The sequence below is a fragment of the Oncorhynchus keta genome, chromosome 24, assembly GCF_023373465.1.
Source record: "Oncorhynchus keta strain PuntledgeMale-10-30-2019 chromosome 24, Oket_V2, whole genome shotgun sequence".
In the NCBI taxonomy this organism is placed as follows: domain Eukaryota; kingdom Metazoa; phylum Chordata; class Actinopteri; order Salmoniformes; family Salmonidae; genus Oncorhynchus; species Oncorhynchus keta.
In genome coordinates, this window is record NC_068444.1 from 286233 (window position 1) to 305480 (window position 19248).

The 19248-nt window shown below is 43.2% G+C and overlaps 1 protein-coding gene across 1 annotated transcript in view; it reads right to left on the reverse strand.

Moving 5' to 3' along the window:
* klhdc3 (kelch domain containing 3) overlaps positions 1-19248 on the reverse strand; it is a 166218-nt gene that overhangs the window by 139510 nt on the left and 7460 nt on the right. Inside the window, exon 2 of the mRNA XM_052477433.1 lies at positions 13931-14230. Coding sequence (XP_052333393.1) covers positions 13931-14084 — 154 coding nt within the window. The 5' untranslated portion in view covers positions 14085-14230. The remainder of the gene's footprint in view (positions 1-13930; positions 14231-19248) is intronic.

Consider the following 19248-nt stretch of genomic DNA (forward strand, 5'->3'; position numbering starts at 1 on the left):
TATAGGACATACACACGTTAAGCTGACCAGAGTGGTAGTGGTAGGAGACATATCAACAGGTATAGGACATACACACGTTAAACTGACCAGAGTGGTAGGAGACATATCAACAGGTATAGGACATACACACGTTAAACTGACCAGAGTGGTAGGAGACATATCAACAGGTATAGGACATACAAGCTGACGTTAAGCTGACCAGAGTGGTGGTAGGAGACATATCAACAGGTATAAGACATACACACGTTAAGCTGACCAGAGTGGTAGGAGACATATCAACAGGTATAGGACATACACACGTTAAGCTGACCAGAGTGGTAGGAGACATATCAACAGGTATAGGACATACACACGTTAAACTGACCAGAGTGGTAGTGATTTAGAGACATATCAACAGGTATAGGACATACACACGTTAAACTGACCAGAGTGGTAGTGATTTAGGAGACATATCAACAGGTATAGGACATACACACGTTAAGCTGACCAGAGTGGTAGGAGACATATCAACAGGTATAGCACATACACACGTTAAGCTGACCAGAGTGGTAGTGATTTAGAGACATATCAACAGGTATAGGACATACACACGTTAAGCTGACCAGAGTGGTAGTGATTTAGAGACATATCAACAGGTATAGGACATACACACGTTAAGCTGACCAGAGTGGTAGGAGACATATCAACAGGTATAGCACATACACACGTTAAGCTGACCAGAATGGTAGTGATTTAGAGACATATCAACAGGTATAGGACATACACACGTTAAGCTGACCAGAGTGGTAGTGATTTAGAGACATATCAACAGGTATAGGACATACACACGTTAAACTGACCAGAGTGGTAGGAGACATATCAACAGGTATAGCACATACACACGTTAAGCTGACCAGAGTGGTAGGAGACATATCAACAGGTATAGGACATACACACGTTAAGCTGACCAGAGTGGTAGGAGACATATCAACAGGTATAGGACATACACACGTTAAGCTGACCAGAGTGGTAGGAGACATATCAACAGGTATAGGACATACACACGTTAAGCTGACCAGAGTGGTAGGAGACATATCAACAGGTATAGCACATACACACGTTAAGCTGACCAGAGTGGTAGTGATTTAGGAGACATATCAACAGGTATAGGACATACACACGTTAAGCTGACCAGAGTGGTAGGAGACATATCAACAGGTATAGGACATACACACGTTAAGCTGACCAGAGTGGTAGTGATTTAGGAGACATATCAACAGGTATAGGACATACACACGTTAAGCTGACCAGAGTGGTAGTGATTTAGGAGACATATCAACAGGTATAGGACATACACACGTTAAACTGACCAGAGTGGTAGTGATTTAGGAGACATATCAACAGGTATAAGACATACACACGTTAAGCTGACCAGAGTGGTAGTGATTTAGAGACATATCAACAGGTATAGCACATACACACGTTAAGCTGACCAGAGTGGTAGGAGACATATCAACAGGTATAGGACATACACACGTTAAGCTGACCAGAGTGGTAGGAGACATATCAACAGGTATAGCACATACACACGTTAAGCTGACCAGAGTGGTAGTGATTTAGGAGACATATCAACAGGTATAGCACATACACACGTTAAGCTGACCAGAGTGGTAGTGATTTAGGAGACATATCAACAGGTATAGGACATACACACGTTAAGCTGACCAGAGTGGTAGGAGACATATCAACAGGTATAGGACATACACACGTTAAGCTGACCAGAGTGGTAGTGATTTAGAGACATATCAACAGGTATAGCACATACACACGTTAAGCTGACCAGAGTGGTAGTGATTTAGGAGACATATCAACAGGTATAGGACATACACACGTTAAACTGACCAGAGTGGTAGGAGACATATCAACAGGTATAGGACATACACACGTTAAGCTGACCAGAGTGGTAGTGATTTAGGAGACATATCAACAGGTATAGCACATACACACGTTAAGCTGACCAGAGTGGTAGGAGACATATCAACAGGTATAAGACATACACACGTTAAGCTGACCAGAGTGGTAGGAGACATATCAACAGGTATAGGACATACACACGTTAAGCTGACCAGAGTGGTAGGAGACATATCAACAGGTATAGCACATACACACGTTAAACTGACCAGAGTGGTAGTGATTTAGGAGACATATCAACAGGTATAGGACATACACACGTTAAGCTGACCAGAGTGGTAGGAGACATATCAACAGGTATAGGACATACACACGTTAAGCTGACCAGAGTGGTAGGAGACATATCAACAGGTATAGGACATACACACGTTAAACTGACCAGAGTGGTAGGATTTAGGAGACATATCAACAGGTATAGGACATACACACGTTAAGCTGACCAGAGTGGTAGGAGACATATCAACAGGTATAGGACATACACACGTTAAACTGACCAGAGTGGTAGGAGACATATCAACAGGTATAGGACATACACACGTTAAGCTGACCAGAGTGGTAGGAGACATATCAACAGGTATAGGACATACACACGTTAAGCTGACCAGAGTGGTAGGAGACATATCAACAGGTATAAGACATACACACGTTAAGCTGACCAGAGTGGTAGGAGACATATCAACAGGTATAGGACATACACACGTTAAGCTGACCAGAGTGGTAGGAGACATATCAACAGGTATAGGACATACACACGTTAAGCTGACCAGAGTGGTAGGAGACATATCAACAGGTATAGGACATACACACGTTAAGCTGACCAGAGTGGTAGGATTTAGACATATCAACAGGTATAGGACATACACACGTTAAACTGACCAGAGTGGTAGGAGACATATCAACAGGTATAGGACATACACACGTTAAGCTGACCAGAGTGGTAGTGATTTAGGAGACATATCAACAGGTATAGGACATACACACGTTAAGCTGACCAGAGTGGTAGGAGACATATCAACAGGTATAGGACATACACACGTTAAGCTGACCAGAGTGGTAGGAGACATATCAACAGGTATAGGACATACACACGTTAAGCTGACCAGAGTGGTAGGAGACATATCAACAGGTATAGGACATACACACGTTAAGCTGACCAGAGTGGTAGGAGACATATCAACAGGTATAGGACATACACACGTTAAACTGACCAGAGTGGTAGGAGACATATCAACAGGTATAGCACATACACACGTTAAGCTGACCAGAGTGGTAGTGATTTAGGAGACATATCAACAGGTATAAGACATACACACGTTAAGCTGACCAGAGTGGTAGTGATTTAGGAGACATATCAACAGGTATAGGACATACACACGTTAAGCTGACCAGAGTGGTAGTGATTTAGGAGACATATCAACAGGTATAGGACATACACACGTTAAGCTGACCAGAGTGGTAGGAGACATATCAACAGGTATAGCACATACACACGTTAAGCTGACCAGAGTGGTAGTGATTTAGGAGACATATCAACAGGTATAGGACATACACACGTTAAGCTGACCAGAGTGGTAGTGATTTAGGAGACATATCAACAGGTATAGGACATACACACGTTAAACTGACCAGAGTGGTAGGAGACATATCAACAGGTATAGGACATACACACGTTAAACTGACCAGAGTGGTAGGAGACATATCAACAGGTATAGCACATACACACGTTAAGCTGACCAGAGTGGTAGGAGACATATCAACAGGTATAGCACATACACACGTTAAACTGACCAGAGTGGTAGGAGACATATCAACAGGTATAGGACATACACACGTTAAGCTGACCAGAGTGGTAGTGATTTAGGAGACATATCAACAGGTATAGGACATACACACGTTAAGCTGACCAGAGTGGTAGTGATTTAGGAGACATATCAACAGGTATAGCACATACACACGTTAAGCTGACCAGAGTGGTAGGAGACATATCAACAGGTATAGTAGGACATACACACGTTAAGCTGACCAGAGTGGTAGTGATTTAGGAGACATATCAACAGGTATAGGACATACACACGTTAAACTGACCAGAGTGGTAGTGATTTAGGAGACATATCAACAGGTATAGGACATACACACGTTAAGCTGACCAGAGTGGTAGTGATTTAGGAGACATATCAACAGGTATAGCACATACACACGTTAAACTGACCAGAGTGGTAGGAGACATATCAACAGGTATAGGACATACACACGTTAAGCTGACCAGAGTGGTAGGAGACATATCAACAGGTATAGGACATACACACGTTAAGCTGACCAGAGTGGTAGGAGACATATCAACAGGTATAGCACATACACACGTTAAGCTGACCAGAGTGGTAGTGATTTAGGAGACATATCAACAGGTATAGCACATACACACGTTAAGCTGACCAGAGTGGTAGGAGACATATCAACAGGTATAGCACATACACACGTTAAGCTGACCAGAGTGGTAGGAGACATATCAACAGGTATAGGACATACACACGTTAAGCTGACCAGAGTGGTAGGAGACATATCAACAGGTATAGGACATACACACGTTAAGCTGACCAGAGTGGTAGGAGACATATCAACAGGTATAGCACATACACACGTTAAGCTGACCAGAGTGGTAGGAGACATATCAACAGGTATAGGACATACACACGTTAAGCTGACCAGAGTGGTAGTGATTTAGGAGACATATCAACAGGTATAGGACATACACACGTTAAGCTGACCAGAGTGGTAGTGATTTAGGAGACATATCAACAGGTATAGCACATACACACGTTAAGCTGACCAGAGTGGTAGGAGACATATCAACAGGTATAGGACATACACACGTTAAGCTGACCAGAGTGGTAGTGATTTAGGAGACATATCAACAGGTATAGGACATACACACGTTAAACTGACCAGAGTGGTAGTGATTTAGGAGACATATCAACAGGTATAGGACATACACACGTTAAGCTGACCAGAGTGGTAGTGATTTAGGAGACATATCAACAGGTATAGCACATACACACGTTAAGCTGACCAGAGTGGTAGGAGACATATCAACAGGTATAGCACATACACACGTTAAGCTGACCAGAGTGGTAGGAGACATATCAACAGGTATAGCACATACACACGTTAAGCTGACCAGAGTGGTAGGAGACATATCAACAGGTATAGCACATACACACGTTAAGCTGACCAGAGTGGTAGGAGACATATCAACAGGTATAGCACATACACACGTTAAGCTGACCAGAGTGGTAGGAGACATATCAACAGGTATAGGACATACACACGTTAAGCTGACCAGAGTGGTAGGAGACATATCAACAGGTATAGGACATACACACGTTAAGCTGACCAGAGTGGTAGGAGACATATCAACAGGTATAGGACATACACACGTTAAGCTGACCAGAGTGGTAGGAGACATATCAACAGGTATAGGACATACACACGTTAAGCTGACCAGAGTGGTAGGAGACATATCAACAGGTATAGCACATACACACGTTAAGCTGACCAGAGTGGTAGTGATTTAGACATATCAACAGGTATAGCACATACACACGTTAAGCTGACCAGAGTGGTAGTGATTTAGGAGACATATCAACAGGTATAGGACATACACACGTTAAGCTGACCAGAGTGGTAGGAGACATATCAACAGGTATAGGACATACACACGTTAAGCTGACCAGAGTGGTAGTGATTTAGGAGACATATCAACAGGTATAGCACATACACACGTTAAGCTGACCAGAGTGGTAGTGATTTAGGAGACATATCAACAGGTATAGGACATACACACGTTAAACTGACCAGAGTGGTAAGAGACATATCAACAGGTATAAGACATACACACGTTAAGCTGACCAGAGTGGTAGTGATTTAGGAGACATATCAACAGGTATAGCACATACACACGTTAAACTGACCAGAGTGGTAGGAGACATATCAACAGGTATAAGACATACACACGTTAAGCTGACCAGAGTGGTAGGAGACATATCAACAGGTATAGCACATACACACGTTAAGCTGACCAGAGTGGTAGGAGACATATCAACAGGTATAGCACATACACACGTTAAACTGACCAGAGTGGTAGTGATTTAGGAGACATATCAACAGGTATAGGACATACACACGTTAAGCTGACCAGAGTGGTAGGAGACATATCAACAGGTATAGGACATACACACGTTAAGCTGACCAGAGTGGTAGGAGACATATCAACAGGTATAGGACATACACACGTTAAACTGACCAGAGTGGTAGGAGACATATCAACAGGTATAGGACATACACACGTTAAGCTGACCAGAGTGGTAGGAGACATATCAACAGGTATAGGACATACACACGTTAAACTGACCAGAGTGGTAGGAGACATATCAACAGGTATAGGACATACACACGTTAAGCTGACCAGAGTGGTAGGAGACATATCAACAGGTATAAGACATACACACGTTAAGCTGACCAGAGTGGTAGGAGACATATCAACAGGTATAAGACATACACACGTTAAGCTGACCAGAGTGGTAGGAGACATATCAACAGGTATAGGACATACACACGTTAAGCTGACCAGAGTGGTAGGAGACATATCAACAGGTATAGGACATACACACGTTAAGCTGACCAGAGTGGTAGTGATTTAGGAGACATATCAACAGGTATAGGACATACACACGTTAAACTGACCAGAGTGGTAGTGATTTAGGAGACATATCAACAGGTATAGGACATACACACGTTAAGCTGACCAGAGTGGTAGGAGACATATCAACAGGTATAGCACATACACACGTTAAGCTGACCAGAGTGGTAGTGATTTAGAGACATATCAACAGGTATAGGACATACACACGTTAAGCTGACCAGAGTGGTAGTGATTTAGGAGACATATCAACAGGTATAGGACATACACACATTAAACTGACCAGAGTGGTAGGAGACATATCAACAGGTATAGCACATACACACGTTAAGCTGACCAGAGTGGTAGGAGACATATCAACAGGTATAGGACATACACACGTTAAGCTGACCAGAGTGGTAGGAGACATATCAACAGGTATAGGACATACACACGTTAAGCTGACCAGAGTGGTAGGAGACATATCAACAGGTATAGCACATACACACGTTAAGCTGACCAGAGTGGTAGGAGACATATCAACAGGTATAGCACATACACACGTTAAGCTGACCAGAGTGGTAGGAGACATATCAACAGGTATAGGACATACACACGTTAAGCTGACCAGAGTGGTAGGAGACATATCAACAGGTATAGGACATACACACGTTAAACTGACCAGAGTGGTAGTGATTTAGGAGACATATCAACAGGTATAGCACATACACACGTTAAGCTGACCAGAGTGGTAGTGATTTAGGAGACATATCAACAGGTATAGGACATACACACGTTAAGCTGACCAGAGTGGTAGTGATTTAGGAGACATATCAACAGGTATAGCACATACACACGTTAAACTGACCAGAGTGGTAGGAGACATATCAACAGGTATAGGACATACACACGTTAAGCTGACCAGAGTGGTAGTGATTTAGGAGACATATCAACAGGTATAGCACATACACACGTTAAACTGACCAGAGTGGTAGGAGACATATCAACAGGTATAGGACATACACACGTTAAGCTGACCAGAGTGGTAGTGATTTAGGAGACATATCAACAGGTATAGCACATACACACGTTAAGCTGACCAGAGTGGTAGGAGACATATCAACAGGTATAGGACATACACACGTTAAGCTGACCAGAGTGGTAGTGATTTAGGAGACATATCAACAGGTATAGGACATACACACGTTAAACTGACCAGAGTGGTAGTGATTTAGGAGACATATCAACAGGTATAGGACATACACACGTTAAGCTGACCAGAGTGGTAGTGATTTAGGAGACATATCAACAGGTATAGCACATACACACGTTAAGCTGACCAGAGTGGTAGGAGACATATCAACAGGTATAGGACATACACACGTTAAGCTGACCAGAGTGGTAGGAGACATATCAACAGGTATAGGACATACACACGTTAAACTGACCAGAGTGGTAGGAGACATATCAACAGGTATAGCACATACACACGTTAAGCTGACCAGAGTGGTAGGAGACATATCAACAGGTATAGGACATACACACGTTAAGCTGACCAGAGTGGTAGGACACATATCAACAGGTATAGGACATACACACGTTAAGCTGACCAGAGTGGTAGGAGACATATCAACAGGTATAGGACATACACACGTTAAGCTGACCAGAGTGGTAGGAGACATATCAACAGGTATAGCACATACACACGTTAAGCTGACCAGAGTGGTAGGAGACATATCAACAGGTATAGCACATACACACGTTAAGCTGACCAGAGTGGTAGGAGACATATCAACAGGTATAGCACATACACACGTTAAGCTGACCAGAGTGGTAGGAGACATATCAACAGGTATAGCACATACACACGTTAAGCTGACCAGAGTGGTAGGAGACATATCAACAGGTATAGGACATACACACGTTAAGCTGACCAGAGTGGTAGGAGACATATCAACAGGTAGGGGACATACACACGTTAAGCTGACCAGAGTGGTAGTGATTTAGGAGACATATCAACAGGTATAGCACATACACACGTTAAGCTGACCAGAGTGGTAGGAGACATATCAACAGGTATAGGACATACACAAGTTAAGCTGACCAGAGTGGTAGTGATTTAGGAGACATATCAACAGGTATAGGACATACACACGTTAAGCTGACCAGAGTGGTAGTGATTTAGGAGACATATCAACAGGTATAGGACATACACACGTTAAGCTGACCAGAGTGGTAGTGATTTAGGAGACATATCAACAGGTATAGCACATACACACGTTAAGCTGACCAGAGTGGTAGTGATTTAGGAGACATATCAACAGGTATAGGACATACACACGTTAAGCTGACCAGAGTGGTAGGAGACATATCAACAGGTATAGCACATACACACGTTAAGCTGACCAGAGTGGTAGTGATTTAGGAGACATATCAACAGGTATAGGACATACACACGTTAAGCTGACCAGAGTGGTAGGAGACATATCAACAGGTATAGCACATACACACGTTAAGCTGACCAGAGTGGTAGTGATTTAGGAGACATATCAACAGGTATAGCACATACACACGTTAAACTGACCAGAGTGGTAGGAGACATATCAACAGGTATAAGACATACACACGTTAAGCTGACCAGAGTGGTAGGAGACATATCAACAGGTATAGCACATACACACGTTAAACTGACCAGAGTGGTAGGAGACATATCAACAGGTATAAAACATACACACGTTAAGCTGACCAGAGTGGTAGGAGACATATCAACAGGTATAGGACATACACACGTTAAGCTGACCAGAGTGGTAGTGATTTAGGAGACATATCAACAGGTATAGCACATACACACGTTAAACTGACCAGAGTGGTAGGAGACATATCAACAGGTATAAGACATACACACGTTAAGCTGACCAGAGTGGTAGGAGACATATCAACAGGTATAGCACATACACACGTTAAACTGACCAGAGTGGTAGGAGACATATCAACAGGTATAGGACATACACACGTTAAGCTGACCAGAGTGGTAGGAGACATATCAACAGGTATAGCACATACACACGTTAAGCTGACCAGAGTGGTAGGAGACATATCAACAGGTATAGGACATACACACGTTAAGCTGACCAGAGTGGTAGGAGACATATCAACAGGTATAGGACATACACACGTTAAGCTGACCAGAGTGGTAGTGATTTAGGAGACATATCAACAGGTATAGGACATACACACGTTAAGCTGACCAGAGTGGTAGGAGACATATCAACAGGTATAGGACATACACACGTTAAGCTGACCAGAGTGGTAGGAGACATATCAACAGGTATAGGACATACACACGTTAAGCTGACCAGTGGTAGGAGACATATCAACAGGTATAAGACATACACACGTTAAGCTGACCAGAGTGGTAGGAGACATATCAACAGGTATAGGACATACACACGTTAAGCTGACCAGAGTGGTAGGAGACATATCAACAGGTATAGGACATACACAAGTTAAGCTGACCAGAGTGGTAGTGATTTAGGAGACATATCAACAGGTATAGGACATACACACGTTAAGCTGACCAGAGTGGTAGTGATTTAGGAGACATATCAACAGGTATAGGACATACACACGTTAAGCTGACCAGAGTGGTAGGAGACATATCAACAGGTATAGGACATACACACGTTAAACTGACCAGAGTGGTAGGAGACATATCAACAGGTATAGGACATACACACGTTAAGCTGACCAGAGTGGTAGTGATTTAGGAGACATATCAACAGGTATAGGACATACACACGTTAAGCTGACCAGAGTGGTAGGAGACATATCAACAGGTATAGGACATACACACGTTAAGCTGACCAGAGTGGTAGTGATTTAGGAGACATATCAACAGGTATAGGACATACACACGTTAAGCTGACCAGAGTGGTAGTGATTTAGGAGACATATCAACAGGTATAGGACATACACACGTTAAGCTGACCAGAGTGGTAGGAGACATATCAACAGGTATAGGACATACACACGTTAAGCTGACCAGAGTGGTAGTGATTTAGGAGACATATCAACAGGTATAGGACATACACACGTTAAACTGACCAGAGTGGTAGGAGACATATCAACAGGTATAGCACATACACACGTTAAGCTGACCAGAGTGGTAGTGATTTAGGAGACATATCAACAGGTATAGCACATACACACGTTAAGCTGACCAGAGTGGTAGTGATTTAGGAGACATATCAACAGGTATAGGACATACACACGTTAAACTGACCAGAGTGGTAAGAGACATATCAACAGGTATAAAACATACACACGTTAAGCTGACCAGAGTGGTAGGAGACATATCAACAGGTATAGGACATACACACGTTAAGCTGACCAGAGTGGTAGTGATTTAGGAGACATATCAACAGGTATAGCACATACACACGTTAAACTGACCAGAGTGGTAGGAGACATATCAACAGGTATAAGACATACACACGTTAAGCTGACCAGAGTGGTAGGAGACATATCAACAGGTATAGCACATACACACATTAAGCTGACCAGAGTGGTAGGAGACATATCAACAGGTATAGGACATACACACGTTAAGCTGACCAGAGTGGTAGGAGACATATCAACAGGTATAGCACATACACACGTTAAACTGACCAGAGTGGTAGGAGACATATCAACAGGTATAGGACATACACACGTTAAGCTGACCAGAGTGGTAGGAGACATATCAACAGGTATAGCACATACACACGTTAAGCTGACCAGAGTGGTAGGAGACATATCAACAGGTATAGGACATACACACGTTAAGCTGACCAGAGTGGTAGGAGACATATCAACAGGTATAGGACATACACACGTTAAGCTGACCAGAGTGGTAGTGATTTAGGAGACATATCAACAGGTATAGGACATACACACGTTAAGCTGACCAGAGTGGTAGGAGACATATCAACAGGTATAGGACATACACACGTTAAGCTGACCAGAGTGGTAGGAGACATATCAACAGGTATAGGACATACACACGTTAAGCTGACCAGTGGTAGGAGACATATCAACAGGTATAGGACATACACACGTTAAACTGACCAGAGTGGTAGGAGACATATCAACAGGTATAGCACATACACACGTTAAACTGACCAGAGTGGTAGGAGACATATCAACAGGTATAGGACATACACACGTTAAGCTGACCAGAGTGGTAGTGATTTAGGAGACATATCAACAGGTATAGGACATACACACGTTAAACTGACCAGAGTGGTAGTGATTTAGGAGACATATCAACAGGTATAGGACATACACACGTTAAGCTGACCAGAGTGGTAGTGATTTAGGAGACATATCAACAGGTATAGGACATACACACGTTAAGCTGACCAGAGTGGTAGGAGACATATCAACAGGTATAGGACATACACACGTTAAGCTGACCAGAGTGGTAGTGATTTAGGAGACATATCAACAGGTATAGGACATACACACGTTAAACTGACCAGAGTGGTAGTGATTTAGGAGACATATCAACAGGTAAAGGACATACACACGTTAAGCTGACCAGAGTGGTAGGAGACATATCAACAGGTATAGGACATACACACGTTAAGCTGACCAGAGTGGTAGGAGACATATCAACAGGTATAGGACATACACACGTTAAGCTGACCAGAGTGGTAGGAGACATATCAACAGGTATAAGACATACACACGTTAAGCTGACCAGAGTGGTAGGAGACATATCAACAGGTATAGGACATACACACGTTAAGCTGACCAGAGTGGTAGTGATTTAGGAGACATATCAACAGGTATAGGACATACACACGTTAAGCTGACCAGAGTGGTAGGAGACATATCAACAGGTATAGGACATACACACGTTAAGCTGACCAGAGTGGTAGGAGACATATCAACAGGTATAAGACATACACACGTTAAACTGACCAGAGTGGTAGGAGACATATCAACAGGTATAGGACATACACACGTTAAGCTGACCAGAGTGGTAGGAGACATATCAACAGGTATAGCACATACACACGTTAAGCTGACCAGAGTGGTAGTGATTTAGGAGACATATCAACAGGTATAAGACATACACACGTTAAGCTGACCAGAGTGGTAGTGATTTAGGAGACATATCAACAGGTATAGGACATACACACGTTAAGCTGACCAGAGTGGTAGTGATTTAGGAGACATATCAACAGGTATAGGACATACACACGTTAAGCTGACCAGAGTGGTAGGAGACATATCAACAGGTATAGGACATACACACGTTAAGCTGACCAGAGTGGTAGTGATTTAGGAGACATATCAACAGGTATAGGACATACACACATTAAACTGACCAGAGTGGTAGTGATTTAGGAGACATATCAACAGGTAAAGGACATACACACGTTAAGCTGACCAGAGTGGTAGGAGACATATCAACAGGTATAGGACATACACACGTTAAGCTGACCAGAGTGGTAGGAGACATATCAACAGGTATATAGGACATACACACGTTAAACTGACCAGAGTGGTAGGAGACATATCAACAGGTATAAGACATACACACGTTAAGCTGACCAGAGTGGTAGGAGACATATCAACAGGTATAGGACATACACACGTTAAGCTGACCAGAGTGGTAGTGATTTAGGAGACATATCAACAGGTATAGGACATACACACGTTAAGCTGACCAGAGTGGTAGGAGACATATCAACAGGTATAGGACATACACACGTTAAGCTGACCAGAGTGGTAGGAGACATATCAACAGGTATAAGACATACACACGTTAAACTGACCAGAGTGGTAGGAGACATATCAACAGGTATAGCACATACACACGTTAAACTGACCAGAGTGGTAGGAGACATATCAACAGGTATAGGACATACACACGTTAAGCTGACCAGAGTGGTAGGAGACATATCAACAGGTATAGCACATACACACGTTAAGCTGACCAGAGTGGTAGTGATTTAGGAGACATATCAACAGGTAAAGGAAAACCTCAGGATAACGTGTGTTAGTGATTTAGACCAAGAGAAGACAGTAAATGTCTGAAATCATACATGAAGATTAACTGGTTTCAATATTGTTTCCTGAACTACTTCCTTCACAGTACCATTTCCGTCAACCTACCTGTGTTGAAGACATTTACATCTATCTGTGTCAGTGTATCCTAGTCCTCCTCAGTCCCCATGCACACATTATCCACAGTTGCACTGATGTAGCCCTAGACAGTCATACCAGTTCTTTAGAAAGTCTACAACAGTAACCTACCTGTGTTAAAGATGTGTACATCTATCTGTCTCAGCGTCTCGTAGTCCTCTCCAGAGCAGTACCCTCCGAAGGAGAACACCTTGTGTCCCACGGAGACAGCAGCATGGTTCACCCTCCGCGGCCCTCCTTCCAGGTGGGTTGTCCAGCGTAACATCCCACACTAATAGCGTTCCGCTAGCAGCTAAAGCTCCAATAGCACCACTCCTCACCTGTCCTCCTCTCGGCTCCCTGGCAGCCTGTCACCCTGTACTAGTCCATTACCCTCTCTTCTGCTGTCACCCCATTCACCCTCAAACAGACCTGGGGAAAGAAAGAAAGAAACACAAAGACAGAGGTCAGAGTAGTAGGAGAGATCAGAGAGATGTCAGAGTAGTAGGAGAGATCAGAGAAAGGTCAGAGTAGTAGGAGAGATCAGAGAAAGGTCAGAGTAGTAGGAGAGATCAGAGAGATGTCAGAGTAGTAGGAGAGATCAGAGAGATGTCAGAGTAGTAGGAGAGATCAGAGAGATGTCAGAGTAGTAGGAGAGATCAGAGAGATGTCAGAGTACTAAGAGAGATCAGAGAGATGTCAGAGTAGTAGTAGAGATCAGAGAGATGTCAGAGTAGTAGGAGAGATCAGAGAGATGTCAGAGTAGTAGGAGAGATCAGAGAGATGTCAGAGTACTAAGAGAGATCAGAGAAAGGTCAGAGTAGTAGGAGAGATCAGAGAGATGTCAGAGTAGTAGGAGAGATCAAAGAGATGTCAGAGTAGTAGGAGAGATCAGAGAGATGTCAGAGTAGTAGGAGAGATCAGAGAGATATCAGAGAGATGTCAGAGTAGTAGGAGAGATCAGAGAGATGTCAGAGTAGTAGGAGAGATCAGAGGAGTAGGAGAGATCAGAGAGATGTCAGAGTAGTAGGAGAGATCAGAGAGATGTCAGAGTAGTAGGAGAGATCAGAGAGATGTCAGAGTACTAAGAGAGATCAGAGAAAGGTCAGAGTAGTAGGAGAGATCAGAGAGATGTCAGAGTAGTAGGAGAGATCAGAGAAAGGTCAGAGTAGTAGGAGAGATCAGAGGAGTAGGAGAGATCAGAGAAAGGTCAGAGTAGTAGGAGAGATCAGAGAAAGGTCAGAGTAGTAGGAGAGATCAGAGAGATGTCAGAGTAGTAGGAGAGATCAGAGAAAGGTCAGAGTAGTAGGAGAGATCAGAGGAGTAGGAGAGATCAGAGAGATGTCAGAGTAGTAGGAGAGATCAGAGAGATGTCAGAGTAGTAGGAGAGATCAGAGAAAGGTCAGAGTAGTATGAGAGGTCAGAGTAGTATGAGAGATCAGAGAAAGGTCAGAGTAGTATGAGAGATCAGAGGAGTAGGAGAGATCAGAGAGATGTCAGAGTAGTAGGAGAGATCAGAGGAGTAGGAGAGATCAGAGAGATGTCAGAGTAGTAGGAGAGATCAGAGGAGTAGTAGGAGAGATCAGAGAAAGGTCAGAGTAGTAGGAGAGGTCAGAGGAGTAGGCCAGATCAGACAGAGGTCAGAGTAGTAGGAGAGATCAGAGAGGTCAGAGTAGGAGAGATCAGAGAGGTCAGAGTAGTAGGAGAGATCAGAGAGGTCAGAGTAGTAGGAGAGATCAGAGAGGTCAGAGTAGTAGGAGAGGTCAGAGAGATCAGAGTAGGAGAGATCAGAGAGGTCAGAGTAGTAGGAGAGGTCAGAGTAGGAGAGATCAGAGAGGTCAGAGTAGGAGAGGTCAGAGTAGGAGAGATCAGAGAGGTCAGAGTAGGAGAGATCAGATGTCAGAGTAGGAGAGATCAGAGAGGTCAGAGTAGGAGAGATCAGAGAGGTCAGAGTAGGAGAGATCAGAGAGGTCAGAGTAGTAGGAGAGATCAGAGAGGTCAGAGTAGTAGGAGAGGTCAGAGGAGTAGGAGAGATCAGAGAGGTCAGAGTAGTAGGAGAGGTCAGAGGAGTAGGAGAGGTCAGAGTAGAAGGAGAGGTCAGAGTAGAAGGAGAGGTCAGAGTAGAAGGAGAGATTAGATGTATAGGAGATCAGATATGTAAGGAAACGGCTCTAACAGAAAAGGACACTGAGGAGGAGGCAGCATGCAGACAGAGGGGAACTCGGATGTTGACAGCTCCTCAGGACCTACTTGGAGGGTATTTTAGGAGGTGGTCATTAGGGTTGGGCGGTATCTATATTTTCATACAGTCATACCGTTTCTCTACCATACAGGGGTGTTCGGTATTAACGGAAGTGCACAAAGGGCCGGTATTTGGGGGGGGGGGTTCACACAAAACAATTTAGGCAGCATGGATCTCGATCCAAGAGGGGATTGATAGTCTCTGCTGTAACCAAGAAGCTTGACCCTGACATCTTGCTGCTTAGCGAGCAAGTTAGCAAACCTAATACATAGTTGGAGCCCTGAGCTGAATATAATTTATTTGACAAATCTTAGATAGTTAACATATAGTTAGTAATAAGCAGTGACGGAGCAATCACCCCCCGCGAGACAAGGGAGCCCCCATCTGATTAAATATATATATTATAGTGCATTCAGACCCCTTGACCTTTTCCACATTTTGTTAGGTTACAGCCTTATTCTAAAATGTATTAAATTGTTTTTGTCCCCCTCATCAAACTACACACAATAATGAAATATCACATTTCCAAGAGTATTCAAGACCCTTAGGCAGAGATTACAGCCTTGAGTCTTCTTGGGTATGACGCTACAAGCTTGGAAGACCTGTATTTCTCGGGGCGGCAGGTAGTCAGGTTAGAGGGTTAGGCCAATAACCGAAAGGTTGCTAGATTGAATCCCCGAGCTGAACAAGGCAGTTAACTCACTGTTCCTAGGCCGTCGTTGTAAATACAGAGGAACTCTGGAGCTCTGTCAGAGGCACCATCGGGTTCTTTGTCACCTCCCTAACCAAGTCCCTTCTGCGCCGATTGCTCAGGTTGGCCCGGAAGACAGATCAGATCTAGGAAGAGTCTTGGTGGTTCCAAACTTTTTCCATTTACCAATGATGGAGGCCACTGTGTTCTTGGGGACCTTCAATGCTGCAGAAATGTTTTGGTACCCTTCCCCAGATCTGTGCCTCGACAGAATCTAGACTGGGAGCTCTACGGACATTTCCTTTGACCTCATGGCTTGGATTTTGCTCTGACATGCACTGTCAACTGTTGGACATTATATAGACTAGAGGTCGACCAATTAATCTGCATGGCCGATTTCAAATTATAACAATCAGTAATCTGCTTTTTTGGATACATTGCAATCCATGAGGAAACTGCGTGGCAGGCTGAACCACCTGTTACGTGAGTGCAGTGTCAAAAGGACCTTGTGGCTGCAAGGAGCCAAGCTAGGTTTAATGCTAGCTAGCAACTTCTTATAAAAAAACAATCAATCGTCACATAATCACTAGTTAACTACACATGGTTGATGATATTACTAGGTTAACTAGCTTGTCCTAGTTGTGGTGCTTGATCATTTATCATTGAATCACAGCCTACTTCAACTTTGCCAAACGGGTGACGATTTAACCAAAGTGCATTTGCAAAAAAAGCACATTCGTTGCACCATAAACACTAATGCCTTTCTTAAAATCAATACACAAGTATATTTTTTAAAACACATATCTGCTGTTTCCTGAAGTCCACGATCGTCTCCTGTGTTTCGTTGACGTTGAGTGAGAGGTTGTTTTCCTGACATCACACTCCGAGGGCCCTCACCTCCTCCCTTCAGGCTGTCTCGTCATTGTTGGTAATCAAGCCCACTACTGTTGTGTCGTTTGCAAACTTAATTAAGTTGGAGGTGTGCATGGCCACGTAGTCGTTGGTGAACAGGGAGTACAGAAAGGGGGCTGAGCACACACCCTTGTGGGGCACCTGTGTTGAGGATCAGAGAAGTGGTTTTTGTACCTTCACCAGCTGGGGGGGGCCCGTCTGGAAGTCCAGAACCCAATTGCACAAGGCGGGGTTGAGACCCAGAGCCTCCAAATTGATGAGCTTGGAGAATACTATGGTGTTGAATGCTGAGCAAAAGTCAATGAACAGCATTCTTACATAGGTATTCCTCTTGTCCAGATGGGAAAGGACAGTGTGATGGCATCATCTGTGGACCTGTTGGGACAGTATGCAAACTGAAATGGGTCTAGGGTTGCCGGTAAGGTGGAGTTGATATGATCCTTAACTTCATGACGACAGAATTGAGTGCTACGAGGCGGTAGTCATTTAGTTCAGTGATCTTTGCCTTCTTAGGTACAGGAACAATGGTGGTCATCTTGCATCTGGGGAGAGCAGATGGGGATAGGGAACGATTGAAGATGTCCGTAAACACTCCAGCCAGCTGGTCTGCACATGCATTATGGGGTACCGTGTGTAAATTTATTTAATTCATTTTAGAACGTATTTCTTCAATGTAATATAACAAAATGTGGAAGGGGTTTGAATACATTCCAAATGCACTGTGGTACTGAGATACAGTACCAGTCAAAAGTATAGACACACCTACTCAATCCAGGGTTATTTTTAATATTCTCTACATTGTAGAAAAAGTGAAGATATTAAAACCATGAAATAACATATATGGAATCATGTAGTAACCAAAGTGTTAAATCAACATCATTTTTATATTTGAGATTCTTCAAAGTAGCCACCTTTTGCCTTGATTACAGCTTTGCACAGTCTTGGCATTTTCTCAACCAGCTTCATGAGGTAGTCACCTGGAATGCATTTCAATTAACAGCTGTGCCTTGTTAAAAGTTCATTAGTGGAATGTATTTTACATTCTTCCTAAAGTGTTTGGAGCCAATCAGTTGTGTTGTGACAAGGTAGAGGTGGTATACAGAACATCGCCCTATTTGACAGAACATCGCCCTATTTGGTAAAACACCAAGTCCATATTATGGAACGAACAGCTCAAATTAGCAAAGAGAAACGACAGTCCATCAAGACATGAAGGTCAGTCAATACAGAAAATGCCAAGTAGAGGTGTGTTTCATTATGACAAGAAGCTATTTTCATGTTTTATTAGTTATAAATACGAATCAAAATCACACGAGAACAGTCACGCAAATCCATACCACAAATTGTATTGTACACCAAATCAAAGTAATCAAGATTTATTGACCAAAATAACAGATGCAACAATATAGCTTTTGGTGAAGGTGGAACAGAGCACCAAACAACTCCTATCTTCAAGTCTTTAGAGACAGATAGTCATATCTTGTTGGGCGATCTCAGAGCTGCTCTTAACCTGCAGGAAAATACAATGTCAGTACGTATCAAACACAGCAATAACAATTCCACCTCTAACCTGACATTTTATTTTACCTTAATTCTGAATAGCTG